The sequence below is a fragment of the Penaeus japonicus genome, unplaced genomic scaffold, assembly GCF_977035675.1.
Source record: "Penaeus japonicus unplaced genomic scaffold, GWHDUDI00000001_assembly GWHDUDI00000034, whole genome shotgun sequence".
In the NCBI taxonomy this organism is placed as follows: domain Eukaryota; kingdom Metazoa; phylum Arthropoda; class Malacostraca; order Decapoda; family Penaeidae; genus Penaeus; species Penaeus japonicus.
The window spans coordinates 19,049,111-19,076,610 of NW_028234436.1; the positions used below are offsets into that span (position 1 = coordinate 19,049,111).

The window sequence follows — 27,500 nt, forward strand, 5'->3', positions numbered from 1 at the left end:
AAAGTATAGAATTCAGCAAGGTGATAAACAAGAAATTACGCTTCTGCTGTCCTTATGACGCAATACGTACGTACACAATAGCACGAATAGCAAATACGAATACGAATATTCATACAAACACGTACAAATAACTCAAGTCAGACATATAGGGTCACGATCATCAAACATACATACAAACAAACAAACACACAATCACAATCCCATGTTTACAATTTCATACAATCGAAAAAAAAAAAATTGCACTTCAGTAAGGTGAGATACTGCGCCGCTGATGCCCTTATGGCATGGAACGATTAGAGATAACAGAATGACGACTTAATTAATATGCAATGCAATCACACGGATGGAGGTCATAAGGCTAAAACTCGACCTCCCGATCATTGCAAGAAGGAGCTGAGAAATTGCAATCACTGTTGATAGGGAAGTCAGTCAAGGGGGTTAGGTAATTTCGTGCGTTACCGGGTGGTTTGCAAAAGGTGAATGAGTTTATAATTAGCTGATCTAAACATTATTAGGCATTGTTTATCGGTGAGGAATGGACCGCGTATAAAACTCGAATTACTATTTCCGCAGATGCAATGATTATTTATTTATTTATTTTGATTTTGATTTTTTTTTTTTTTTTTTTTTTTAAGTCTTCAAAATACTCCGCCTTAAATCTATTCCTGACTGAAGACCGGGACATTGAATTATCATTAGGAAATATTTTCTCATATTTGTTTATATCTATCAGTCTATTTATTCATAGGTAATTTTCCTACTTGTCAATATCCGAATAGATTTTACAGGCATCTACGAAGGGGATGGTCCTTTACCGCGGTCTATCACAGGATATCTCACACACACACGGTCCCATAACATCTAAATTGGTCTTTATCGAAGATCGTACTTAAAAGGCATACCGCGCACTTAGGATCATTTCCAAATAATCGTCTTAAACTGTATGTTGTTTGTTCTGTTTGTTCTATTTGTTTTTTTTTCTATGAATTATTATGGTCATTATTGTATTTTTTTATTTTGTGTGTGTGCGTGTGCGTGTGCGTGTGCGTGTGCGTGTGCGTGTGCGTGTGCGTGTGCGTGTGCGTGTGCGTGTGCGTGTGCGTGTGCGTGTGCGTGTGCGTGTGCGTGTGCGTGTGCGTGTGCGTGTGCGTGTGTGTGTGTGTGTGTGTGTGTGTGTGTGTGTGTGTGTGTGTGTGTGTGTGCGCATTCAAAACAACTAGTATTAATTAACAATTTAATTTCTGATGTTCATCGAAATCCAAGACCTCATAGAAGTTTGTACTTGAAACGCATATCAGAATGGTCCTACGACGTACGTTGTTTTCATTATTTGTTATATAGATAGATAGATAGATAGATAGATAGATAGATAGATAGATAGATAGATAGATAGATAGATAGATAGATAGATAGATAGATAGATAGATAGATAGATAGATATAGATATAGATTTTTTTTTTTTTTTTTTTTATCATCATCTGTTGCTGAGGTCACGCACTTAGACAATTATCAACGTTTTAACAATTAATTCCTGGCGTTTATTTTACCTTTATTTCATGTTAATTTCTCATTTTAATTGCATACACTTTTATTATGATCATCATAATCTTTATCATCACTATCATTATCATTATAAACACCATTAACCTTATGCTCAGTATCATTACTAATCATTATTATCGTTATCATTATAACCACCATCATTATAATCACGTCATTGTTGTTCGTATTTTTATCATTATTATCATGATTGTTGTTAATTTCAATATCATTACCATTATCATTCTAACTCCCATTACCCCCATTATCATTAGTAAATATAAAAGTAATTTCATTGTTATTAACGATATCATTATTAATACAATGATTGATAGTATAAATATTATCTGTTTCTTCTTTCTCTTTTCAAGCGGAAAGCACTTATAATTCGATAAATTAAGTAAATCAATTCAAACATCTATTAACTCTCAACAAAGAATTCATCCGTTAACGGTTTAAAGTCCGTTTTCTAACGTTCTTCCCGAAAAAAAGTTATTTTAAAATCCTTTTAAAGTTGTGCTTTCAAGAGCGCACTGCCACAAAACGTGATTTAGAAATATTCATTCTGATATAAACTTTAAAAAGTTTTTTTTTTATGAGCTTTTAAAATCGTTCTACCAAATGTATGATTTTTACGAAAGTTAATTCAAAAATGCTCTGTCAAAAAAATGCTTTTTGTTGTTTTATATAAGAAATTTCTTTTAAAAACGTCGTTCCAAAAATGTGCTTGCAAAATCACGTACACATGTATACACGTACAGATGTATGCACACACGCACATGTACGCATATATAAAATAAGTGTGTATGGATATACGCGTGCGTATGAATATATAGATAATTTCATGTAGCTGTGTATACTCTATGAAGCTTTCGAAATTATATATCATTTTCTCGGAAATCAACATTTCGAAGACTAACCAAAAATCTACAAGACTAATGAACAAGCAAAATTTTAACAATTTTAAAAGGTGACAACCAAAAATAAACCGTCGTGCTGAAAACCTAAATGAAAAACACTTTTTGAAAAGTGAATCACGTTATTTCTCTATTACACAAATACTTATCAGTGGAGTCAGCCAATCTAAGAAAATAACTAACTAAAATCATAATTTGTTGATTAGTTATTTCACCTTCTCTACCGCGCCAACATCTAAGGCCATTAGTGGCGGATCCGAACTTTCACCCTTTTACGAAATCCGTTAGTTTCGATGGCGGGAAAGAAGCGCAATTTTTGTTTATTTCTTTCTTTCAGCTTTGGAGACTTGCATTTCAGAAGTGTGGCACAAATATTTTATCTCAAGTGAGATAGATAATTCACTAAGGTCACATGAGAGGGTGTTTATAATGTAGTAAAATTGATATTAACATCCTGTGCCTTTGGGTAAGATACCGCCATCACTGTCGGTTTATTTGTTTATGACCACATATATAAATGATCCCGTTTATTATTAATTAATACTTGCTATATAATTATATGTACACCTTTTTTTAGGGGGGATGGATCTCCTATTATGGATCAGTATATTATTTCTGTTGATATCGTGTTTGTTAACAATTATTGTTAATTTTGAACCGGTTTCCTTTGTAGCATTTTTTTTCCTTTTTTTTATCTTTATGATTCTTATCCTGATATCTTTATTCTTTGACTTCACTCACGTTCAAAGCTAAAGGTAAAGCCACTACAAATTAATAAGCAAATGCACAGAAAACAATGTTAATTCGATGGTTTTCTACCTTTCCTGTGTTGGACCTTTCTTTTCTCCGCAAACACCTTTTCATCCTCGGCTTTGCGTAAACTTCCCGTTACTCTTACATACACTCTCTTGTCACGACATAAATACCTTTTGATAGAAGCAAACATTTTGAGAAAACATAAGCATGCTGTTAAAGCATTAGTCTTGTTTAGCTCTTACTTCAGCCTCCAAATTAGTACGCTGTTGTATATTTACTTTATTATCTATACTTGTCTGTGCTTGCGCATGCGTGTCTATGCGCGCGCGCGCGCGCGCGTGTGTGTGTGTGTGTGTGTGTGTGTGTGTGTGTGTGTGTGTGTGTGTGTGTGTGTGTGTGTGTGTGTGTGTGTGTGTGTGTGTGCGTGTGCGTGTGTGTACGTGTTTGCACATGTGTGTGTGTGTGTACGTGTTAGCGCGTGTGTACGTGTTTGCGCGTATGCGCGTGCGTGCGCATGTGCGTGTGCGCTCATGCCTGCGAGTTCATTTCCAATCTCTCGTGCGCCACACTCCTTACCATCTTTTTCCTCGAGGTAACTCAACCCCAGTCAAAACCAACACAGGTCGAACATGTGTTAAAACACACGAAGACCATTTACCATCAGGACCATTTCATACACTGGGTATTTTCTCGGATGTCAGCTATCTATCTGCCCGTTGGTTTCCGCTGGGTTTTCTGACACGAGCGGTTTCCCGAGTCCGTTGTGGTTGGCTAGCTGTCATTTTCGTATGTATGTTTTCGCGTCTAATTCATTACTGCTGAGATTCTGCCGCCTCGACATGAATAGATGAGACTTGTATAGTTGAGTGTATTCATTAATGTACACTAACTAGCATGTTTCCTTTAGACAAATAGGTAAACATATTTAGTTTGTTGATACGATATTTATGTTTAGTAAATTTCCGTTGCATAGTGGAGTCAGTGTCAACAAAATAGGAGTGAAGTTTTCTCTTCAAATGCCTGCATAGATGTGCGCATACGGTGTAAGCATACTTGCATATACATGTATATACATAGATTCTGTAGATATCCTTTTCAAATATATATAAATATAGAGTAGATATAGTATATATGTATTTTTACTATATATTACATGTGGGATAAATATATATACACGTATATGCATACCTTCATAAATTAACTACATTCTAAATGATGCGTGCATTAGTTCTACCACTAACTTCATTTCAAATTTGTGAACACTTGCTTGTCCCTGAATTTAACAAGAGAAGTTTTCATACTCTTCAAATGATCACAGATGGCGTCTTTTCATAGACTGGTTACAGGAAATGTCCAATGTTAAAGTAAATTTCTGAGACATACCTTCCAATATTTGTTCTCGTTTAAGGGCATTCTTCCCTTCCTTTGTTCCGCGTTAATAATTTTGGTTATTCATCAGGTTCGTGTCGTTTTCATTTGTATCTTTGCTAATAAGCCTGATTTCTAAAATTTCAGACTTCTGCATAACATTCTACATGAATCCACATCCCTCTTTTGATTGTTTGAGATTAAATTCCTTGTAAACATTTCAGAATTGTGTGAATGAAGGACACCACATGAAAATCAAAGTCAATTTTCTCTCTTTTATACTAAAGTATTATTCATTTTATTCCTTAAAATTCTTACAAACAACATATGGATTAAAGGAAATTAAAATATCATGTTATGCTTTTAAAATAACTCCGCAATCCTGGAACAGGGATGGTGGGGGGATGTCGGGTCAGTGCCGCAGCCGCCGCCACGCGCGGGTTGGCCGGGACTGGACACGCCTCGCGCCGGCGCCGCACGCGGGCGAGCGCCGGCTCTGGAGGCCGGCCGGACCCGAGCACAGCCCGTCCCGCCAGCCGGACCGCCGCCTTCACGGCCACTCCTCGCACGCACGCACGCACGCGCGCCCGTCGAGCCAGACTGCTGCGACGGCCGACGGCGCCCAAGTGCCTCCGTCGGGCGGGCGTGCAAGGAGCGCGGAAGGTCGCCGGCCCCTCGGGCGAGGTTCGCACGGCCTCTGCGCGACGGGCTGTGCCGGGTGGGCGTCGGCTCGGCACCGTCCCTGTGGTACTGGCACGGGGCGCAGTAAACCTTAGTGCTATGATATGCATCAAGTGATTCACTCTATTGGGACGATTTCAAGAAGAGTAATAAACATTCTCTACGTAAGCACATTTTGCAACGACATTTCAACGACTTATCAGAGATGAAACCATTTAAACAGCCTAGTCGTCCAGGTGGGCGCAGCAGGGAGGGCGCCGTCAGACCTGAGGCTCAGGTCGGTATTGCTTTATGAGCGGAGTCCTGCGGCCGAGGGGCCTGTGGGCGAAGGAGGGGGGGGAAGGACCGCCTCCCTGGCCGCTCACACGGGGACACCTACACCAAGGTGAACGTGACATAGCAGTTACGTCGCCTCACTCACGCGGCCTCAGACACAACCACGCTTGGCACGGAGGAGAGAGGGGCACACCACTGCCCGAACTCGCTACTTCACCGCCAGATTTTCAGCTCCTGGAGCCAGACAACCAATTCTTAACCTCGTAGCGTGCTATACCCACTCCAAAGCTCTGCCGCTACTGCCTTTGCTCTGTGGCCGCGACCGCACCTGAGGTCACCTAAAGATCATCACCACCACCGCCAGTGGGCTCGATTTCCCCAAAGCAAGCCTCATCAGTCATGCAAATATGTACAAATTACTATAATTACCAAGTATTACAAGCAGCGGTAACTCGGGCATTTCATCCCGTAGCCCAAGTCCTCCAGTGACTGCCGGCAGTCTCATGGGTCGCCGCACTGGCCGTGATGGGTGGGTAGCGGTGCACCCCTCGAAAAAGTCTACATATTTGGCAGGCTTGCTTTACCTCAGTACAATCGTGCTTTGTACCAAGTTGGCTTTGAACTTGAATTAATTAACAAATACCTCAGGAGGCTTATAGTCCAGCAAAACCAAAGAACAAAAGAAAAATTAATAAAAAGCTCGTTAGGTTCCATTCCTGTATGTGAGGTGAGTGTACACACTAACATGTCATCCATAACCTGTTTTCCAGAATTGCATGTAGTATGACTGCCCACAAGTTTCTTTTGTTTATCTGTTTAGTATTTTCATGTGGTGTGCTTGTACTGTTGACTGTTCCTAATTCACATCAAACAGCTCTACATAAAGATTAGTTGTTAGTTTTCCCATTGTAATAGGGGTCAATTTCTTCTGTCAAAATTTGTTGTCTTTGGAGAACTCTTCAAGGGAGAAATGAACTGAAGTCGGTCTTTCCCTACCCCGAAGTTAAAGACCCTGGCTGAATCGTCAAATCTGAGCTCAAGAAGTCTATGGTTAAGGCTTCTTCGTTCACCTGTCTACATCTACAATCCAACAGTGAATGGCAACACTAACAGTTAAAAAAATACTGCATCTTATGTATAATAAATCTTTTTCCTTATTTTTTTTTTGATTTGCTCTTATAAATGTGAACTAGTGATCTGCTCTCAATGGACTGAATTGCTCTATTAATGACCTCATGTTCCTCTCCCATGTAGCAGTGTCGGCTGGTCATATCAGGCCAAATCTTTCTGGTAAACACATCGTTATTCAAGATATCACAAAGGAGAATACGGTTGAATGTCATGACAATACGCTGGTCTCTCTCCAGCCAATATATATATGTATATATATATATACTGTATATACACAGTTAAGCTCAATGCTGTAAAGTTTACCAGGAAAATTGGGTTGAAAGCATAAGGGAGGCGATGAAGTATCTGCACTCAAGGATATATGACCAAGGAATGACGGTGCAGACACGTTGCAGGTTATCATGCAAGAAGAGAACCCTGCACGATGTAGCAAACTTACTGTTACATAGCGTTATTATGCCCTGATAAATGGCTGGATGGTGGACCCAAGACTGACAACGGCAGAGTCTGACACCGGCTAGGAATGACATCAGCCATGAGACACAAGTTGCGCAAGGGGAAAGGACATGTACACACATTAGAATAGGTCATAGAAAGTGTCATAGAAATTTGGAAAATATTAAGTTTGACTACTTACTGGTCACTATATATTCAAACTGAGTATGCAGCTTTTGTTAAAAGAAGAAAGAAATGTTGAACTGTAAAAAAATGTACCGCATCTAATCGTCTTGAGGTACTAGACTAAAACCAAATTGAAAATGTATCTTTCGCAAACTCAAGCCTGGCACAAGTGAAATCCTGGGAAAAATATATTTATCCCCTTCCAACAATAACAATTATGTTTGAACATGCTGTAATCCTGGGTGTTTGGCTCTGTGGTTTACTGTAGTCTTGTTTCTCTGGCTGCGGGTGTGAGTGAAAGCCATGTCTGTAGATGGGAAGTTCAAGAAAAGTCATGTGTAATGTTTTGTTTTCTGATTGCAAGTGAAAGAATGTCAAATAATAAAAAAAACTAAGATTTGCCATCATTAAAGCCCTAGATTAAGTACCTTAAGTGTTCCTGACTAGTTATTACACTAATAAAAGTTTTTTTTATTTTCTTTTTTTTTATCAGAGCTGGCTACAGCCAAAACATTAATATTTACCCGTTGGCAAAAAACTGCGCTGAATATCTCAAATCTTTGCTTGAACTTCTTGTCTGCATGTTTTTTAATTTGGTCACTCAAAACTTTATTGAATTACTGTTAGAGGCAAAACAAATAGTGTGGCACAAACCAGAAATGATTACTGGACTGACAGAGCTTTTGTCATATCCTGTTGCAATCATAGGCTACGAGCTTGCTTGCTCTACACTCAAAACTAAGTATAACGACACCATTTTACCACCTACTTAAAATAATATGAAATGAAAGTAAAAAAAGGAAAAAAAAGAAAAAAAGAAAATGAAAAAGCATTAAAATGCTATTCTAAAACACTTATGCTTTGACAGTGGGGCAGGGCAACAAGCCAGGACTGTAAGTATATCAATAATTGCTTGTTTGCACAGCCTGCCCTCGCGTCCAAGCTTCACCAATTTACAACTACATTTACCAACAATGTATCCTTGTTGCCACTAACATTGCCTCCTACTAACTTACATCGGGTCATCTTCAGTGTAAGACTATTTGTCATACCATCGGCCATTATGAACCTCACAGGTATCCTTGGCCGCAGGGCTCCATGGCGCGCTGGGCAGGGGATACGCCACATCGGGCCGCACTGTCCAGCACGTGCAAAGGCTTACAATGGCCAATTCTATGACTATTATTGCAACAAAGACCAGATACCTCTAGTACGCTACATCATGATATCAACACACACGTCCATAATATCAGGTAAGATCCGTGTTATAAGAGAACTGGTGACCTATTCTTAACATACCAATGAAAAGGATCTGAATCCATCGTAAAGAGTACAAGTGAACTGATATATAAGTATCATATAGAGTAAACAGTTCCAAAAAGAGAATAATAATAATTGTGCCTAATCATGGAATAATTTTAGAAACATAACACACTATTCTTGAACAGTATTGTACATTTCACTGCATGAGCATGGAAGGCAACCGGGAAAACTTTTTTCTCTTTGGACAGGTAATTACTACTTTCAAAAACCCCATTCCTTTTTTTTTTACACAGGCCTCTTTTTAAGTAGAAAAAAAGGCTTGATAATAATGAATCATTCTTGATTTCATTGGACAAAAATGCATCATCAAGATTGTATAAACTTCCTTCACTTTATTTCTAAAGTTGATATTGATGGAAAAAAAGCTTGTAATCAATTAATGACAATGATGCCCATGATATGGATAATAATAAAAAAGTATAGATAAAATAAATGGGAAATAAGAGAAGGAAAACACCTCTCTTTCAGTTCCTTTTCCTATTCTTCCTAAGTAATCAAAAGGAAAGTTTACCCGGTTTCTCCTCCTCATGTGATACAGAATAATGATAATAGTGATATAGAGAGAGCGTAGGACGGACAGTGGGGTACTGCCCAAGCTTCCAACTCAAGGAGGGTTTATACTGCACTTACTTATCCTACCACAACTGCTGGGCTCCTCAGGAAAACATTAGACATAAAATTACCACTTACATTTTTATTTCTCTAAAAAATAAGGTCAAGAACAGCATATTTCCTATGACAATATGCAAGGTAACACAAGAATACAAGTAACTTGTCATCATTTCTAGTAAAATCTGGGTTATACTGTTAACTAAATTCTTACTAAATTTTACAAGACTTTTTTCCTTTATCACTTACACAAACTACAAAGCATAAAACACTTGACAGTCACCATAGAAAAGACTGAGGGTTGTTCCATTTTTTTGTTTTTGTTTTTGTTTTTTTATGGGGGCAGGGGGGGGGGGGGATGATGATGATACTTATTACATCAAAGCTTCTTTACAAATAATAATAATAATAATAATATTTACCAAGTACAAATTATATAAAATAAAAAAAACAAAATGAAGCTTCCTGAATTTGATCTGCAGTGAGCCTCCAGCGGGGCATTGCCAGTAGAGTCCCTGAGGGAGTCCAGCGGGAAGAAGAGAAACACCGACCCCCCCCCTCCTCACCATGGGTGCTGGCGGGGGAGGGGGGAGGGGGGGGAGAAGTGCTGCGAAATGTCCCTAACAACCATCTCAAAAAACTACACAGCCAGCAGTCTCTCTCTCTCTCTCTTTCTCTCTCTCTTTCTTTCTTTCTCTCATCTTAATCATCATCATCATCATCATCATCAGCCAGCTGCTGTTCATATAATTCCCCACAGTCACAATAGTACAGCAACCCCAAAAAATTGGCCAATATTTCCTCCCCGAAAGTTGCCAACAATCTCACCGAGCTGCTAACAACCCCATGGAGACCGTGAACATCCCGGTCATCCAGGTAACACCCTTCGAGGATGTTACCAACGGAACAGGATGTTGACGAGTCCCCAATCTTCCCTGCCTGGCTGCCAACAACCCTGGTGTACCCTGCAGGTCACTAAAGCAGCAATGAAGCAACTGAAATGGCCCGGGTACGACAGGTCACCACTGCTGCTGCTGCTGCCGTCGTACTGCGAGCTCTTCACTCGGCCATCTTGTTGGGGATATGTCTTGAGGACGAGAAACACAGCTTCATGATGAAGGGGAACTTGCTGTCTGTTGGGGCAAAGGGAAAGGGAATTAGATCATATGCAAAAATGTTTGGACCTAACACTCCATAAATAGTTTATTTTTTGTAGAATTTTCTTAATAAATTTAACCTGAATACCTTGCTTCAATTAAACCAATGCTTTGATTTTTGGTATTACCTATTCAACCACTCCACCACAGGCATGTTTCAATGGGTTGGATTACTTTTGTACAGCATTTTTCCTCTGGATGAAATTACTAGCTATTTATTTTTTCGGTTATCATGCACAATCATACCAAATGCTAATCAGTATCAATTTGCTAATATATCATATATAAACTCATATCATAACTCTAGAAAATGATAGAAAACATACATCGTAAGATGCCCAACCTAGGCCTTACATATGAAGATGCGACTCATATCAAACAGGAAAATGAGACAAATCACCAGCAGAAACAGAAAACAAGGTTGGTCTTTGACATTCTTTACAGCCTATCTAAAGAAGTGACAGAACACTAGCAATACAGAGCCCTAATACACAACGGTTAATATTGGTCCCTTATCATTACATAAATATCTTTTAGTGAGAACAAAATAAATGGAAAGATAAAATGGAAAAAGGAAAAGGAAGTCTGACAACAGCAACACTTACTAGGGTTGGGGATGGGTGCGTGATTCCCAATCACCAATCCTTCCAGGGCCTCAGAGATGTTGTTGAACTCCAAAAGCCCACTTGAGCTCCTCTCAGCTGTTTGGGGAAAACAAAAACATTAAACCAATTTCTATAGTGGAGGTACCTTCCCTAAATTTGTGTTATGTTGAAAGCAGTGTTGACTCTCCCTGCTTCAATCAGGGAGTCCTCTTTGGTGAGAAGGAGCCTAAATCTTTGAAAGTACCAAAGAGCAGATGCTGAAGGGTGCATCGGTAGATAAAACTCAAGAGAGACAGAGTCCGAGAGCGTGTATTGTGTGAATAGTAAATCTGGCTCATTCATAAGAGAGTTCAGTTACACGCGTTTACATGAAGAAGAGAACAAAAAGTGCCACAATAGTTTCAAGACAATGGCTCTCTCCAAAATCAACTTGAAAATCGAGTTCAAGCGGCTCATAAAATATAATGGCAATGGACAAGGGCATTATGCTGTTGTTTTTGATATATGCAATGTGCATTCATAAACATCTTGTGTCATATGTCATGCTTGTGACTGATAAATAGGGACTGAAAGTTTTGAAAATCTATAGAAATATTCTCACAGGGATGACAAATTCAAAAGAGCTAAAAATATTCACTTTCTATAATGAAAATATAATTACGAAAATGCCACAGAAACAAAATTTCAGTCTGCTAAATAACAATCATCAACTTTAAAATAGATCTAAAAATACATATACAAATGTATGTGTATGTAGTAAATAGAAATAGAAATGTGTTCATAACAGTAGTGAGATATATACAAAAACATCAAATTAAATAATCTCATAACATTAAAAGCAAGTGATTTCAAGACCAAGGAAGCTCCATACTTCTTTCAGTCCGACAAGCACCATAGAACGGCAAGCATGAAGAAATGGTTTACCTGTTCAAGTATGACAAAGTAATATATGTTGGGAGCAAAAAGTTAAGTATATGTTGTGTGTTTTGGAACCAAGTGGACACACATTTTGAATGAGCCAGTTTCTTTTAATCAAAAGTGTGTAAATCAAGAAATAAACAGCAGATTTGCATAGAATATGTAAAAGAAGGTATTTGCATAACTGCTAATACGAAAAAATAACAAAAATGATGGTGGTGGTGGTAATGATAATGATAATACACACTCATTATCTCAATTATATCAGCAGCACTAAGACAACCTTTGGTTTTGTATTAAATGCTTTTGTATCATAATTTTGATATTACATGATGTGTACAACGTAAAACAGATACTAATAATCAAAATAATAGGAACTTCATAGCCACACTACACAGATTTACCCTCAATTCTAAAACACAAACACAAAAAAAAATACAAAACCAAAGGCTGCCACATTGTATCTCTCAAAATAAAAACAGAAATTTGGTATCAAAAGATCCTGGGTCTTTCCCAATGCTTCACTCACACTTACTCTTTGATGGGAACAGTTTGATGCTCTTTGGCTCTGTTATTCCCCCATCAATGAACACCTGTTTAAGCTGGTCCTCATCCAGGCCTGGAGGAGTGTTGAAGAAGTGCAGGATCTGGAAAGGAGAAGAGAGTTTTTATTGCTTTACCTCTCAGATTACAGTTTCTAATTCCTAGACTCTTTAAAGAATGATTATAAAATGTGATCTTAATTTTAAATGCTCTATATTCATAGATTTGGACCTTGGAATGTGTTTTCTGTCCTTAAACAATGATCTCTGTATCTTAAAAAAATACAGCATTTACCCCAAAGTCTAACTAACATTCATTTTCAGTACTGATTGAAAACTGACATTGAAGCATATTATTTCAAGTTTGAAGCATATCATAGGATTGTTAACAACATTGGAAATATCATTTGAAACTTTACATATTTGCATGCATTTCCGTTACAAGTAATTTATAATTAAGCCAAATCTAACCTGAATGGTTTTAAATAATTTTTCTTTTTGGCTATGCATCACTCGAATACTTAATTTTAAATGTGTGTATTTCACTGCAAAAGTGAAAAGTCTTATTCCATTTTTTTTTTTTTTTTTTTTGACTCGTTTTGTGAACATACTCTTGAACTATATCATTGGTAAAACAGCAGCATGGTAAGGCTTCCTGCTGTCAAAATATTACCAGTATAATGCACTTGTATTAGCAGGAGAGAAAACATCCTTTATTGCAATTTCAATAAACAAGACTAAGAAATAAAACTTTCATCCAGATAAGTCATTTAAATTCTTCTCTTCAATGCATGGTTAAAGAATACAAGAGTACTCCCTATAACCTAATATACTAAAAGTGAATGACAAAGTAACAAGATATTATGAAACATTCTTTTAGCATAATTTTTTTCCCAATTAGCTGAAACTATGTCACAACTAAATCTATCAAGCTTAATGAAGTCATTAACATACTAAATTACTATCTCTAAAAGCCATTCTCCAACTTTTACTTTATCTTATTGGAAGGAAGGAAGGAAGGAAGGAAGGAAGGAAGGAAGGAAGGAAGGAAGAAAGGAAGGAAGGAAGGAAGGAAAAAGAGAGAGAGAGAGAGAGAGAGAGAGAGAGAGAGAGAGAGAGAGAGAGAGAGAGAGAGAGAGAGAGAGAGAGAGAGAGAGAGAGAGAAAGAGACGAGTAAGAGAGAGTGAGAGAAGGAGAGGCGAGAGAGAGAGAGAGAGACGAGAGAGAGACAGAGAGACGAGAGATAGAGAGACAGACGAGAGATAGAGAGACAGAGAGACAGAGAGACAGAGAGACAGAGAGACAGAGAGACAGAGAGACAGAGAGACAGAGAGACAGAGAGACAGAGAGACAGAGAGACAGAGAGACAGAGAGACAGAGAGACAGAGAGACTGACTTAGACCACTTGCACGACACCCACCTTGGATGGAGGCTGTATCCTGTTCTTGGATGCCATCTCAGGGTTGATGAACCTGTTGTTTTTGTTGCCCATGTAGTCCTTAAAGGATGGGGTTCCGTCGGGCAGGTCATATGGCTGCTGGACATCGGCGAGGAAGGCCTGCTTTGAGTATCTGGAAAGCGAGAACGAGGTGTGAGTATTAGAGTGTGGTCCGAGGTAGAGGAAGAAAGGAGATAGTGCGGGGTTTGGGGGATGGGGGAAGGGGTAGGGGGAAAGGGGGAAGGGGTAGGGGGAGAGGGGGAGAGGATGTTCGGGCTGGTTAGTTGTGACTGCAAGCATGATTACGTCCAGGAGGAGAAACAGAAGGGAGAATGAGGGGGAAATATGGGGAGGGGGGAGGAAGATGATTATGACTATTATTCACTATGTATCACATTATGATGCACTTCTATCAATAAAAACTCCTATTACAGCTGACCTGCATAAACAAATATGAACCTTAAAAGGATGTGGTATCATGAACACCTACGGTGGTAAGAATAATGAAGATCAAACAATAATAAAAAAATAAAATGAATAAATTATTAACAACAATGATAAGATGGGATAAACATTTCTACATTGAAAAGAAAGAACAAAATAAAGAAGCAGAAGGAAAGCAAGAAACAGAAAATGAGAAAGTCGACAGGAAAAGGGAAAAAACGGGAAAGATGAAACGGGGAAAAGAACCACACAACTCTCCTGCCAAGCTGACCCCCTAACGTGACCCACTGAGAGAGTTGGTGAACGGTTCCCCCACTCATGCTCTCAACCCCCAGAACAAAATCAATACCCAATTTTCACCGAGATAAACCTGTTTTCTTTATCGGCTACCCTGCTACCAGCATAGTGCGGCGCAGCTACATCCTGCACAGAAGAATTCTACTGCGTACTTCCTCTAAACATCAAATAATCAAATAAACACAATTTGAAAGATTGACAGAGACAATTTTTATGGTATACTGCTTACATTTTACAGATACTGTGCCTAACTTGAAGATAATGCATCCAATGTGACAAATGTCCCAAACCATTAATCATTATACAAATTATATATATATATATATATATATATATATATATATATATATATATATATATGTAACTATTATGTATGCTTGGTAATATGAGCATAGATGCAATATCATCAATACACAAAATGCCAATTAGCACTGTGGAACTATTCCCCAATTCACAGCCCTTTCTACATTTCCCATATATCAATAACTGACTGACTAATAAACAGATTCACACACAGACATATGAAGATAGAAAACAGGCAAGGCAAAAGGATGGGCAGAAGCGAGGATGAAAAATGGGTCAGGGGAAAGAACACAGCAGCAAAGGATGGGACAGGACAATCAACTACATGATTGGAAAAAAGATAAATGATAACAGGGCAATGGGCAGAGTGAAAAGAGTGTGTGTGTGTGTGTGTGTGTGTGTGTGTGTGTGTGTGTGTGTGTGTGTGTGTGTGTGTGTGTGAGAGAGAGAGAGAGAGAGAGAGAGAGAGAGAGAGAGAGAGAGAGAGAGAGAGAGAGAGAGAGAGAGAGAGAGAGAGAGAGAGAGAGAGAGAGAGAAAGTGTCCAAGTGAGTGAGTGCGAGAGTAACCATAATACACCCAGACCACTTGCATGTCCGTCCCCATTAGACTGAATTGGAATCTCCCTAAAAAGTGACGAGCCTTTAAAAAAAAGACCAAAATGAGAAATTGAAAAAGCGAAATATGCAGGGCAGCCGGCGTTGACACAGCTGAATCCAATTCATCGCTTCGGGCAGCAGAGAGATGAAAAGCAGACGGCCGAGCTGTCAACTTAACCCGCGGCCATTACGCCACTTTACGAGAGTAACTCACCCAAGTTGCATCTTGCAGCTGAAGAATGTCGTGTTGTTGAGGTTGGCCACGGCGCGCTCAACCGCCAGCGCGTCACCCATCTGGACCATGGCGCAACCCTCCTTCGTCTTCAGGAACTTTATCTGCGGGGGGACAAGGGGCGTTAGCGGGGCGTCGACAGGGAAGGAAAGAAGGTGGACGGAAAAAAAAACGGTTTGGGAATAAAACGAATAGAGTAAAAGTTTTAAATTTCATACTTCCGGGTAAATTCTCAAAGCGCAAATTATGAATCATTGTCGCTACAGCTGTTAGCCTCGACTGCTATTGCTATTACTGCTAATCTTAGTGTTAATAATGCAAAAGGGATAAACGTCACCGTTAATCCCCTCCTTCCCCCCTCTACCCACCCACACCCACCCTCCCTCCCTCCCTCCCTCTCGACGTGCCCGCACTGGCAAGGACTCGTCCCTTTAACCCCCCTGGTCAATAGGCACCTCTCGCTGTGTGTGCACACGTTGAGGAATGCTGCATCGTAAAATATGTCCTCAAACACAAATACACACGAGGTATTCGAGAAGTAATATATTCCCATTACTAGTATTTTTTTTTAATTCTAACGCACACCAACAACCTACAATTGATATAATAAACATTCATCGGCCATTGCTTCTTTATATATACACACACACATATATAAATGCGACAAGAATGGCAATAAATCTCCCTCGTCCCCCTTCGAGAACAATGCAGGGTTCATCCTCCGAAAAGCTCCGGTGTGCACTTCGACCACGACACAACAAGACGTTGCCCGTGACAATGGACAGTGTCGCCCGCCCACTCGCCTATGCCCACGTCCACGGCTTCGTCCAGAGCCGAAGGAGACCGAGAGGTCATTGGAGAATTGGGGGGGGGGGGGGTATTTCACAGAGGGGGGGATGTGGGTGTTTTAGCGTAATTGGGAGAAAGGATGAAGAGGGGGAATTTCCAATATGGGGGGGGGGGGTGATGGGATGGAGGGAGTTCTTAAATGCTCAAGGAGGAGGGGGAGGGGGGGGGGGCTATTTCAACGGCTTCCCCGAGAAGGCGTCAGCAACCCGCAACCCTAACGAGGCCGCGTCGGAGGTATGGGCGCCGCCGCAGCGTGCGTCCCATGCAACCGAGCAGCCATCATGCAAGCAAACAAGAGGCACTCACCCTGACAACATTGCCGTAAAGACATAGCAAGTTGAAGATCCTGTCGGCGTTCATCTTGTCCTTGTTGAGTCCGTATACCATAAGGACGGCGCCCTGCTGTGGGATGCCGGGCTGGGGCTGCCCCATGGCCTGCAGGGAGGCGCCCCCTGGCCCGCCGGTGCCGCCCATGAAGGGGCCGCCCTGGCCGGGGCCGCCGCCGCCGCCTACGAGACCGCCTCCGCGAAGCCCGCCGTTGCTGATGCCGTTGTTCATGCCGAACCTAAGAGTAGAAAACCATTAGTTCAAAAAAACTAGTAAAATTTCATAAAGCAAGTCCTTGCCAACCCCCCAAAAATTAAACCAATGAAGCAAAATTAAATCAACAAGATTTATCAGCCTCCATTACCACGGAACACTTTAAGAACCCTCACAACCCTCCCCAGCCCTCCCTCCCTCCCTCCCTCCCAAGCAAACCGACACCCGATCATCCCCGACCGATAAGCAAAGCGCGCTAATGACGCAACCGCCCGCACGACGGCCGAAAGGAGCGCGACCCCTTCCGCCACTAATTGGTGTTGGGCCTATCAGCGATCCATCAATTTAATGACTTTGCTCTGTCATTCCTACCACAGCCATTAATTCAGCGACGACAAATCTATCTCGACAAACTAAAACCTATTAATACTACCACCATCGTTACCATTATCCTCCTCCTCCTCCTCGCCATCATTCCGCCACTATCAATTGGCAACCGGACTCCATCAATCAACACTAGTGTGCTTGTGCTCGGGGCCATTCATTCTCTCGCTGATGCTCGTCCCACGCTCCTGTCTCTTGCATCTTTCCCGTACGCTCCATTACATCCCCTCTCCTCTCCCTCCATAATCCCTGCTATTCCTTCCCCTCTCCTCTATCCCTCCCCAATCCCTGCTATTCCTTTCCCTCTCCCACTCTCCTATATCCCTCCCTAATGCCTGCTATTCCTTCTCCTCTCTTCCACTCTCCTATCCCTGCTATTCCTTCCCCTCTCTTCCACTCTCCTATCCCTCCCCAATCCCTGCTATTCCTTCTCCTCTCTTCCACTCTCCTATCCCTACTATTCCTTCCCCTCTCTTCTCTTTCCACTTCTCTCCTATCCCCCAATCCGTCTCTTTCTATCCACTCCTTCCCTCTCCTCTTCTCTTCCATCCCCATCCCCATCCCCTTTCCCTTTCCCTTTCCTTTTCCCTTTCCCTTGCCTTCCCTTCCCTTCCTTTCCCTTCCCGTCCCTCTGGCGCTGGGCTCCGGGCTCAGGAGAGCGGCAGCCTCGACGTAGGAAGAGGCAAGGCGATAAGTCAATAATTGAGTTAGGAGAGTTCGTTAGGCAGATCCTGTCCCTCTCCCCCCATAAGGAATCGCCAGAGGCCTTACGGAAGCAGGCGCACGCCCGCGCGCACACGCTCGCTTCTTTGAATACTATTTTGAAATCTAATACTAGTCACACAAGCACAAATACACATGTGAACACACACACACACACACACACACACACAATAAAAAGACGACGACTGTCATCCATCATCATTCAAACAACGATCACCAACAGCCAACAGTCATATAGAAACATGTACAAATAACGTCAGAATACATAATACAATAACACACACAAAAAAATACAATACACAAAATATAACAACATAAAAAACAACAAAAAACAAAGAAAGGAGCAAAGTCCCCATCCGCGGACACCCACCTGTCAGGCATGGGGCTGTTGAAGAGGGCGCCGGCGGAGTTGCGTGGGCCGCCCATCTGTCCGTTCATGCCGCCTCCTGGAAGAAACACAAAGGAGAAGAACGTGAGAACAATGTACAAACTATATGGAAAGGGGTGTGGGAAGGGGAAGAGAGAGAGGGAAGGGGGGTTTGAGAGAGGGAAAGAAGGATGGATGGATGGAGGGAAGGAAGGAAGGAGAGGATGGATGGAGGGAAGGAAGGAAGGAGAGGATGGATGGAAGCAGAAGCGGGAGGGAGGGAAGGACGGACGGGAGGAGGGGGAGGAGGGAGGGACAGAGGAAAGGAGTTTTGAGAGCGAGAAAAATGAAAAGCGTTCCGAGGAAGGGGAGAGAAACAGGCAGGAGAGGGAGAAAGAAAGAGAAAGAAAGAGAAAGAAAAAAGAGAGAGAGAGAGAGAGAGAGAGAGAGAGAGAGAGAGAGAGAGAGAGAGAGAGAGAGAGAGAGAGAGAGAGAGAGAGAGAGAGAGAGAGAGAGAGAGAGAGAGAGAGAGAGACCTGGCTACATGGCGACAGGTGGGAGCAATAGGAGGGCGCGAACAGAACAGAAGGGGGCAGGGAGGAAGATGGAGGAAAGATTAAGACCAACACAAACAGGAAGGGAGACACAGGTACTCGTGTTGATGTATGAATATTTAACTGAAAGGAGATGGGAAAAGAGGGGGGAGGAGGAGGGAGGGAGGGGAAGAGGGGGAGGAGGAGGGAGGGGAAGAGGGGGAGGAGGAGAGAGGAGGAGGGAGGAAAAAAGAGGGGAGGAGAAAGAAGACGACGAGAGGGAACGTGGAGAGAGGGAAGGAGGTAGTATAGCAGGGGACGAATGTGGAGGATAGAAAAAAGAGGGAGCCAAAGAGTAGAGAAGGAAGAAAAAGTAAGGGAAGGGAGGGAGGGAGGGAGGGAGGGGAGAATAGGGGGGAAGAGAGGCAGAAGATGGACCCGGGTGCCTTCGAGTCAACGGAGAGCCGAGTAAACACCAGGCGAGACCTCAAACTTTCGCCGACTAAATGGGATGTATTCAGACAACACAATGCGCTCGGGCTATGTTGATTCTGCTACACGGGAAGATGCGGGCGGGGAGAGGGAGGGAGGGAGGGAGGGAGGGAGGGAGAGAGGGAGGGAGAGGAGGAGAGGAGGAGAGATAGAGAGAGAAGAGGAGGGAGAGGAGAGGGAAGAGGAGAGAGAGAGAGGGGGGGGAGGGAGGGAGGGAGAGAAAGAGAGAAAGAGAGAAAGAGAGAAAGAGAAAGAGAGAGAGAGGGGAGGTGGAAGAAAAAAGTAAATTGTCGAGGGGAAAGGGAGGGGAGGAAAAATGGAAATAGGAGGCGCAGGGGAAGAAAAGGGAGGGGGGAGAGAGAAGGGAGAGGGGAAGGGGAAGGGGGGGGAGAGGGAAGAACTGAATTGAGGAGGGCCGGGAGGAAGGAAGGACTGAATTGAGAGAGGGAGGTAGGGAAGAGAAAGACAACAATGAGATAAAAACAATCCCACCCGAGGGGAAAATACCATTATACATCTAAATAAAAATCCGAACAAACGGAACTTCCTCCCCCGATGAAAAAGGGGACATGACAGCAGGCCACCAGGTGGTCCTCCCCCTACCCCCCTGACACCACCACCTCCACCACCTTGACCATGTAGCGGTTGCCCTCTCAAACACCTCGCCTTTGTCTTCCTCCTCTATCCGCCTTCTACTCTCCCACTCTCCCTCTCTCTCTTTCTGTCTATCTATTTATATATCTATTTATTTATCTATTTCTCTCTCTCTCTTTCTGTCTATCTATTTATTTATCTATTTCTCTCTCTCTCTTTCTGTCTATCTATTTATTTATCTATTCTTCTCTCTCTCTCTCTCTCTCTCTCCTCTTTCCCCTCTCCCTCTCGCGCTATGAAACCACTATAACCGCCTCTCTCACTCGCTCTCAACCTTCAATGCGGTGGCGGCGTTCTCATAATACTGAGAGGAAGGGTAAACGAGGGGAAAATAAGAGGGGGAAAGTGGGGACAAAAAGAAGGTAAAGAAACGGGGTGGAGGGGGGAGGGGGAGCAGGAGGAGGAGGAGGAGGAGGAGGAGGAGGAGGAGGAGGAGGAGGAGGAGGAGGAGGAGGAGGAGGAGGAGGAGGAAGGAGAGGGAGAGAGGGGGGGGGGGAGAGGGAAAGAGAGGGGGAGGAGGAGAGAGAGAGAGAGAGAGAGGAGGAGGGAGAGAGGAGAGAGGAGAGGGAGAGAGAGGAGGAGGAAGAGAGAGAGAGAGAGAGAGAGAGAGAGAGAGAGAGAGAGAGAGAGAGAGAGAGAGAGAGAGAGAGAGAGAGAGAGAGAGAGAGAGAGAGAGAGAGAGAATAGAAGAGAGGAGAGAGCATTAAAACAAACGAAGGAGAAGGAACAGCCACAGCGTTAAAGGACAGGTCACAAGGGCGGGCGAAGATGACCTATCAGAGAATGGAGAGGGAGACAGGGAGACGAGGAAGGTGGGGGGGGGAGGATAAGGAATAGAATAGAATAGATAAAAGAAAGGTGAAGCCAAGTAGCGGTGGAGAAGCCTTTTCTCCCTTCGCGACAAGAGTGAGAAGGAATGGGCGAGAGGGGAGAGGAGAGACGGAGGGGGGGAGGGGAGGAGAGAGGGGAGGAGAGAGGGGGGAGAAGAGGGGCGCAGGAAGGGAAAGGAATGAGGCGGGAGAAGGGGAATGAAAAGGGGAGGAAAAGTAAGAGGCGAAGAGGGAAAGAGGGAGAGGTGAGAAAAAATGAGAGAAGAGAAAAAAGAAAGAAAAGAAAAACGGAAAGAGAGAGAGAAAAGTAAAGGGGAAATCCGAGGCGATAACGATACGAGACGGAAGAACAAATGCTTAGGGAAAGCCAACGAGCGTGACAGCAGTAGGAGCAGCAGGAGCAGGAGCAGGAACAGGAGCAGCGGCGGCAACAGCAGCAGCAGGAGGAGGAGGAGGGTGACGCCGGGGCCGGCATCCCTGGCTCTAGCACCTGAAGCGTGGCAGAGTAAGGTATTGATTTTCCACTTGAAACGGGTGTGTGGAGCAGCACAGACAATTGGATTACCGCGAGGGTGGTGGCTGCCCTCTGTCCCACAACCTCAACTCGGGTCCCCGCCTGTCAATCCTCCTGCTTCTGCTCCTGCTCTTAGATTCTGCTGTCCTGTTTCTCCTGCTTCTGCTTCCGCTACTCCTGCTTCTCTCTGCCTGTCCCCCCGTCCCCTCCGAAGTTCCCCCTACCCTTGTACAGTCCGTGGCCGAAGTTTTGTTTTAACGTGAATGAAGCTTCGAAATCCTCTCTATTCTAACCAAAGCTCGCATTATTGGGCAGGCCGTTATAGCTGATAGGGACAGGATTCGAAGCATGTTTTACAAAGGTTTTTTTTTCTCCCGTGACTGTACCCCTCACTACCCCAACCCCTTTCCTGTGACCCCTCCGTCATCACCCCCCCCCCTCCTCCCGTTCTCCTGGCCCACACACGGACAGACCTTAGCAAACCCTGCCAAGGAACGCCGAAGTTTCCCCTCTCGGCTCAAGGAACACAAGAGAACGAGGGCCCAAGCCATAAAAAGAGGGGGGGGGGGGGTAAGAAAGGAAAAGGGTCCCCAAATAATAATAAAAAAGAAAAAACTTACTGAAGGGCGCAGCGTTCATGCCAAAACCTCGAGGCTCCTGCAGGAGGGGAGGACGAGAAGATCCTCCGCCGCCCCCGCTGCCGTTGTTCTGGGGTTCCTTCATTCCTGCAAAGAAAGAAAGAAAACACAAAGTCAGCCAACCGAATTCTCTGCATTACTGTTCTACGTCGAGTTGACAGTACAGCTCAATAGAGAATGAATATTTAATACGGTATTGAGTTCAAAGAGCGTGTTCCCGCACCTCATGGCACTACTACCACCACCATTCACACACTCGACAACTCTTAGGTGTTCAGAGAGGGAACAATAAGCAGTGTCCTCTGGATTGGACTGAAAAAATTAACTTGGTAATGATACACGACTCTCTGTGGGTGTGACCGCTTAATGACAGGACGAACAAGTGTTTGCATGCCAAGTCATGCATTTATATCGGAAATATAGAAGAACTGTGAATATTCATATTTCTGTTTTGTATGTGTACAATGTGCACCTTTACATCCTTACATCCTTCTTCCTTCCTTCCTTTCCTCTCCTTCCCTTCCTCCCCGGGAACCTGGGCCGAAGTAAACAACCCATGTCTCGCACTTGCCTAATTGAGAGCTCAAGAGGCGCTCACATAAACTTTCTCCTCTGGATTCGTTCTTTCCCTCTCCTCTCCCTCCCTCCGTCCAATTCCTCCCCCTCTTTCACCATCCCCTCTCTCGCTCCTCCCCCCCTTCCTTCCTTCCTTCCTTTCTTTCTCCCTCCCTCCCTCGCTCCGTCTCCCCCTCGCACTAATTTAACAACCTAACACCACTGGCCCGCATCTAATATTAATTTCTCCGCCGTCATCAAGAAGCGACGTGGATTGCCTTTGCAGGGACGTCGAATCCCTTGTGTTTCACCCCACGGACATTAGTATGTAGAATGAGAAAATGAAAAATACAAAGAAAAGTGGGAGATGGTACGAGAGAGAAGGGAGAGGAATGAAGGAAGAATAAAAAAGAAAAAAGTATATGAAGAATTATAAGAAAAAAAGGCCTTATGCTATTTCATTTCTGTTGCTGAATGAAGCCTTTAAACAAAACAAAAGAGAAAGCCAGATTCCACCGAATCGGAGACGGACAATAAACAGCGAATCCCCCCAAAAGCAGGAAGAAAAAGCCAGAGACCGTCCCCACGAACGCGCAAGAACCGACAGCAACGCAGGCCTAAATCTAAATCCCTGAGCGACGATACACCCACCCGCCAGCCCTCACCCTCACCCCGACCCCCGCGCCATCCCCTCCATCCCGCCCGGAGTGACGCCGAGGAAATGAGGCTGAATAAGGGTCCTTCGATGACCCTGGAGCCACGGGCCGGAGAGTAAGGGCTAGGCCCCGTGGCCCTGAACCTTGCCTTGCCTTGCCTTGCCTTGCCGTGGACGGATGGACGGATAGATGGATGGACGGGCCTAGCGACGTAGTGCATCCTAGCCGTGCATTCTCCCCTGCATAGGCCTGAACGCGGGCGTGCCTGGGCTGAGTCAGGGCTGGGTGTGGGCCAAGCATCTTCCCCTCTTCTTCCTCCTCCTCCTCCTTCTCGCGGCTCGCCACCGTGACGCACCGCTGGCACTGCCGCCGACGCCGCGTTGCATTATCTCAGCTTTGTGCCGTGCCGCGCTGCCCACGCCCGCGTACCTGGCTTGCACGTGGGCTACATTCCGCCCCGCGACACCACACCTGCCATCCAACACCTTTCTGCCACCACACACGCGCGCAAGCACGCTTTTTATAACACACATGTGTGCGTGCATACATACACACACGCATATTGACATATATAGACAGACACGCACAAACAGCCTACCCCCCCCCCTCCGCTTCACCCCTAACAGTACTAGAAGAGGAGGCTCACCGACGCCCGTGAAAATCAGGCTCCGGGGGCGTGTCCTCTGGCTGGTGTTACGCCTCCACGGGCTGGCTCGGTAGTCCGATGTTATTAGTCCCTGGGCCTTGGTCAATTTCGGTAGTCCCTTCCTCCAAGCCTTTATTCCCTCCCTAGTCCACAGACCGCAGGCTCTTTTTCCTCCTCCTCCTCCTCCTCCTTCCCCAATCCTCTACTCGCTACTTGCTCCTCTTCCCCCCCTCCCTCTCTCTCTCCACCTTCCCCAATCCGTCTACGGGTTACTTCCTCCTCACCCCCTTGCCCCCTCCCCCCACCCCCCCTTCCTCTTCCCCTATCCCCTTACGGACTACTTCCTCCCGCCGCCATCGGAACTGTAATTTCCTTCTCCTCGGGTGTGTTCGGGGCTTAAACGTGCCATCCCCAGGGCGCACGTAAGGGCGACGCTCCCATCGACCAAGCACGGGAGCGAGGGCCTTGCAGCCTAAGCTCCACTGGACCGGAGTCGGGTGGTGCAGCGCCAGAACAGCGTCGTCCGCCCGCACTCCGCCCACACACACACCCGCCCGCCCGCAGACCGATTTGATGCTAACCTCCGTTCCTTACCGCTAATTAAGAGATTCTTGTGGTCACGCACGCACGCACGCACGCACGAAAGCCCAATACACGCCCGGTCGCTCCGACGAAGGAAGCCTCGCCTTCTCGTAGCGGGTAAAGGGATGGACGGGAAGAAAGAAGCAAGAGAGAAAGGTGGAAATGAGAGAAAGATGGAAAAAAAAGGACGAAACGAGGGGTGGGGAAAAAAAACGATGGAATAAATGAGAAGAAAAACGGAAAACTCGACAAGAAAAGAAAAGGCGGATAAATAGATAGATAGAAGGAACAGAAGAAAAGTGACCCAGGAACCACTCGACTCAGAGCCTCGAACGCTAAGAATTTACCACAAAAAAAATAAAAATAAATCGTCATTCTGCCGACAAATAACCCAATAAATCTCAACTGCGATCTCGGAACACCTGCTCGGGTTCATCATCATCTACTTTGCGCATCTGCTCATCTTGCTAACATCATGTCACATCATTTCGAGGGGGGAGGGAGGGGGGGGAGAGGGAGGGAGAGAGAGAGAGAGAGAGAGAGAGAGAGAGAGAGAGAGAGAGAGAGAGAGAGAGAGAGAGAGAGAGAGAGAGAGAGAGAGAGAGAGAGAGAGAGAGAATGATACAAAAAAGAGAGAAAAGGCAGAGAGAGAAAAAAATAAAGATAAATAAAGAAAAAGAGACGCGAAGAGAGAAAAGGCGAAAATAAGAGAGAAAGAGCACCCAGCGAGTGAGCGAGTGAGCGAGCGAGGACCGACTCAACAGCAAAACCAGACCAGACCGCACACCAAGGCCGCCCTCCCCGCACGTCAGCCTCCTCCTGTCCGAGAGATAATTCATCCTTGTCCCGCTTCCACGAAAATATCCTCCCTACTCCTCACCCCATATCCTACATCTCCCCCGCAATCAATCTTGGAGCGCGCTTACCCTCCTCCTCCTCCCCTCTCCCCTCCTTCCATCCATCCCTCCCTCACCCTACCATTCCATTCAGTCTTCATCTCCTCCTCTCTTCTCCACCTTTCTTTCTTTCCTTTCTCCACCTTCTCCTCCTCTTCCTCTTTTTTCTTTCCTTTCCTTCCCCTTCCTCCTCTTTCCTCTCCTCACCTGAACGAGCTCCTCCCCCCCCCCTTCATCCCAATACCAGATCAACCACGGGCAAGATAACAAGCAAGCAACTCTAACTACAACTACACACAAAAACAGCCCCAAAACAACCCGAAAAGTAGGGAGAGAAAAATAAACAAATCTAAAAGTTATCCTTGCCCAATCAAAGCATCAACCACTCACCTCCCCTCCCCCCCCTCTCCACCCCTCACCCACACTCCCTAATATCTCCATCTCCAATCAGCTCCCCCCACACCCCCGCTTGATCAGGACTCCCCTACCCCTCCCCTTCCATTGACTACCCCTAACTAGAACCTGCTTCTAACCCTCCCCTCCCCTCCCCTCCATCACAAATCCAGCGGCATATTTTTCTCTCTCTCCCTCTTCCTTTTTTTTTTATCTGATGGGAAAATAGGAGAAAGGAGGAAGGGGAAAGGGTGAGGGTGAGGGTGAGGGTGGGGTGGAAGGGGGGAGAGGAGGAAGGAAAGGAAGAAGGAAACGGGAAGAGAAAGCGATGGTGATGAGGAAGAGATAGGAGGAGAAAGGAGAAGAGAGGAGGAGAAAGAAGAAAAGAGAAAGTGGGAGGGGAGGAGGAGGGGGAGGACAAGGAGGAAGGAGGAGGAGGAGGAGGAGGAAGAAGAGGAAGAGGAGGAACAGAAGGGAGGGAGGGAAACTAAGGCGACATTTGCCTTGACATAAAGAGCCGAAGCGAAGCAAGACAAAAAAGAAAAGGAAAAAAGAAAACTTGTTTGGCGACCCCGCGGTAAATTACAACTTTGAAACTGGAGTAACGAGGGTGGGGGAGTGAGGGGTAAGGAGGGAGGAGGGATGATGGAGATAAAAAAAAAAAAAAACGAAAAAATAAGTGGATGGAATGAGGAAAGAGGGAGGTAGGAGAGGGAGGGGGAGAAGGCAGAGATGGGAAGATAAAGATGAGGAGGAGGGCGGGAAGAGAAAGACGATGGAATAAAAGGAAAGGAGAGACCAGAAAAAGACAGAACTCGAACGACCAACCGTAAAAGAGGGGAAAAGGGAAGAGGGGAGGGAGTGAGGGAGAGGGGGGCGCAACGAAGGGTAAGGAATACCTGAGAATAAACGGTACACGACAAAGTTAGTTAGTGAGGAGTGAACAAAAGTTAAGCGTGTGAAAAAGAGTGTGAGAAAGTGGAGGGAGAGGAGAGAAATAAATATTTGAATGGAAAGTGAAAAATCATCCACCACACATCACACTGGAGAGAATCAGTCAACCACTCCTATAGACGATCATCTTGAAACGGCACTGCGCAGACAGTGTGTTGGCATGTTGGCACTTGCACCTGCCATTAACAAAGGGCCGTCTGACCTGCCTTCCCACAGCCTGTTACCCGAGCTCTATCCACTCCCATACCCTCTCTATGCTATCTTCCCCACTACCCGTCCCCTTCCCCACCCCTCCTGAGCGCCCTTCCCTCCCCTTCCCCTACCACCCCGTGCTTTTACCCCCTCCCAGCTTCCTGTCCCTCTTATCCCTTCCCCTTCCCCTTCCCAATTTCCCTCCCCTTCATTCTCCAAACTCTATAGCCTCTTATACCTCCCCCTACCCTCACCCGTTCCCCAAACCCTATGCTTCCACACTCCCTCCCCTTTATCCACCCTTCCACCCTCCCCCCACATCCCCCCCCCAAAGATCTGGCTAATGCT

General features: G+C 44.6%; 1 protein-coding gene across 21 annotated transcripts in view; it reads right to left on the reverse strand.

Moving 5' to 3' along the window:
• Nucleotides 1-9,291: 9,291 nt before the first annotated feature.
• Nucleotides 9,292-27,500, reverse strand: part of sm (heterogeneous nuclear ribonucleoprotein L) — a 200,163-nt gene continuing 181,954 nt past the window's right edge. For 7 of the 21 annotated variants that reach the window (XM_086530903.1, XM_086530898.1, XM_086530905.1 and 4 more), the window contains 8 exons: nucleotides 22,261-22,365; nucleotides 18,621-18,696; nucleotides 16,910-17,168; nucleotides 15,737-15,858; nucleotides 13,864-14,014; nucleotides 12,431-12,548; nucleotides 10,984-11,079; nucleotides 9,292-10,354 (listed from right to left, as the gene is read on the reverse strand). In XM_086530903.1, coding sequence (XP_086387029.1) covers nucleotides 10,281-10,354; nucleotides 10,984-11,079; nucleotides 12,431-12,548; nucleotides 13,864-14,014; nucleotides 15,737-15,858; nucleotides 16,910-17,168; nucleotides 18,621-18,696; nucleotides 22,261-22,365 — 1,001 coding nt within the window. In that variant the 3' untranslated portion in view covers nucleotides 9,292-10,280. The remainder of the gene's footprint in view (nucleotides 10,355-10,983; nucleotides 11,080-12,430; nucleotides 12,549-13,863; nucleotides 14,015-15,736; nucleotides 15,859-16,909; nucleotides 17,169-18,620; nucleotides 18,697-22,260; nucleotides 22,366-27,500) is intronic. The other 14 variants (XM_086530908.1, XM_086530900.1, XM_086530909.1 and 11 more) reach the window with 3 other exon arrangements.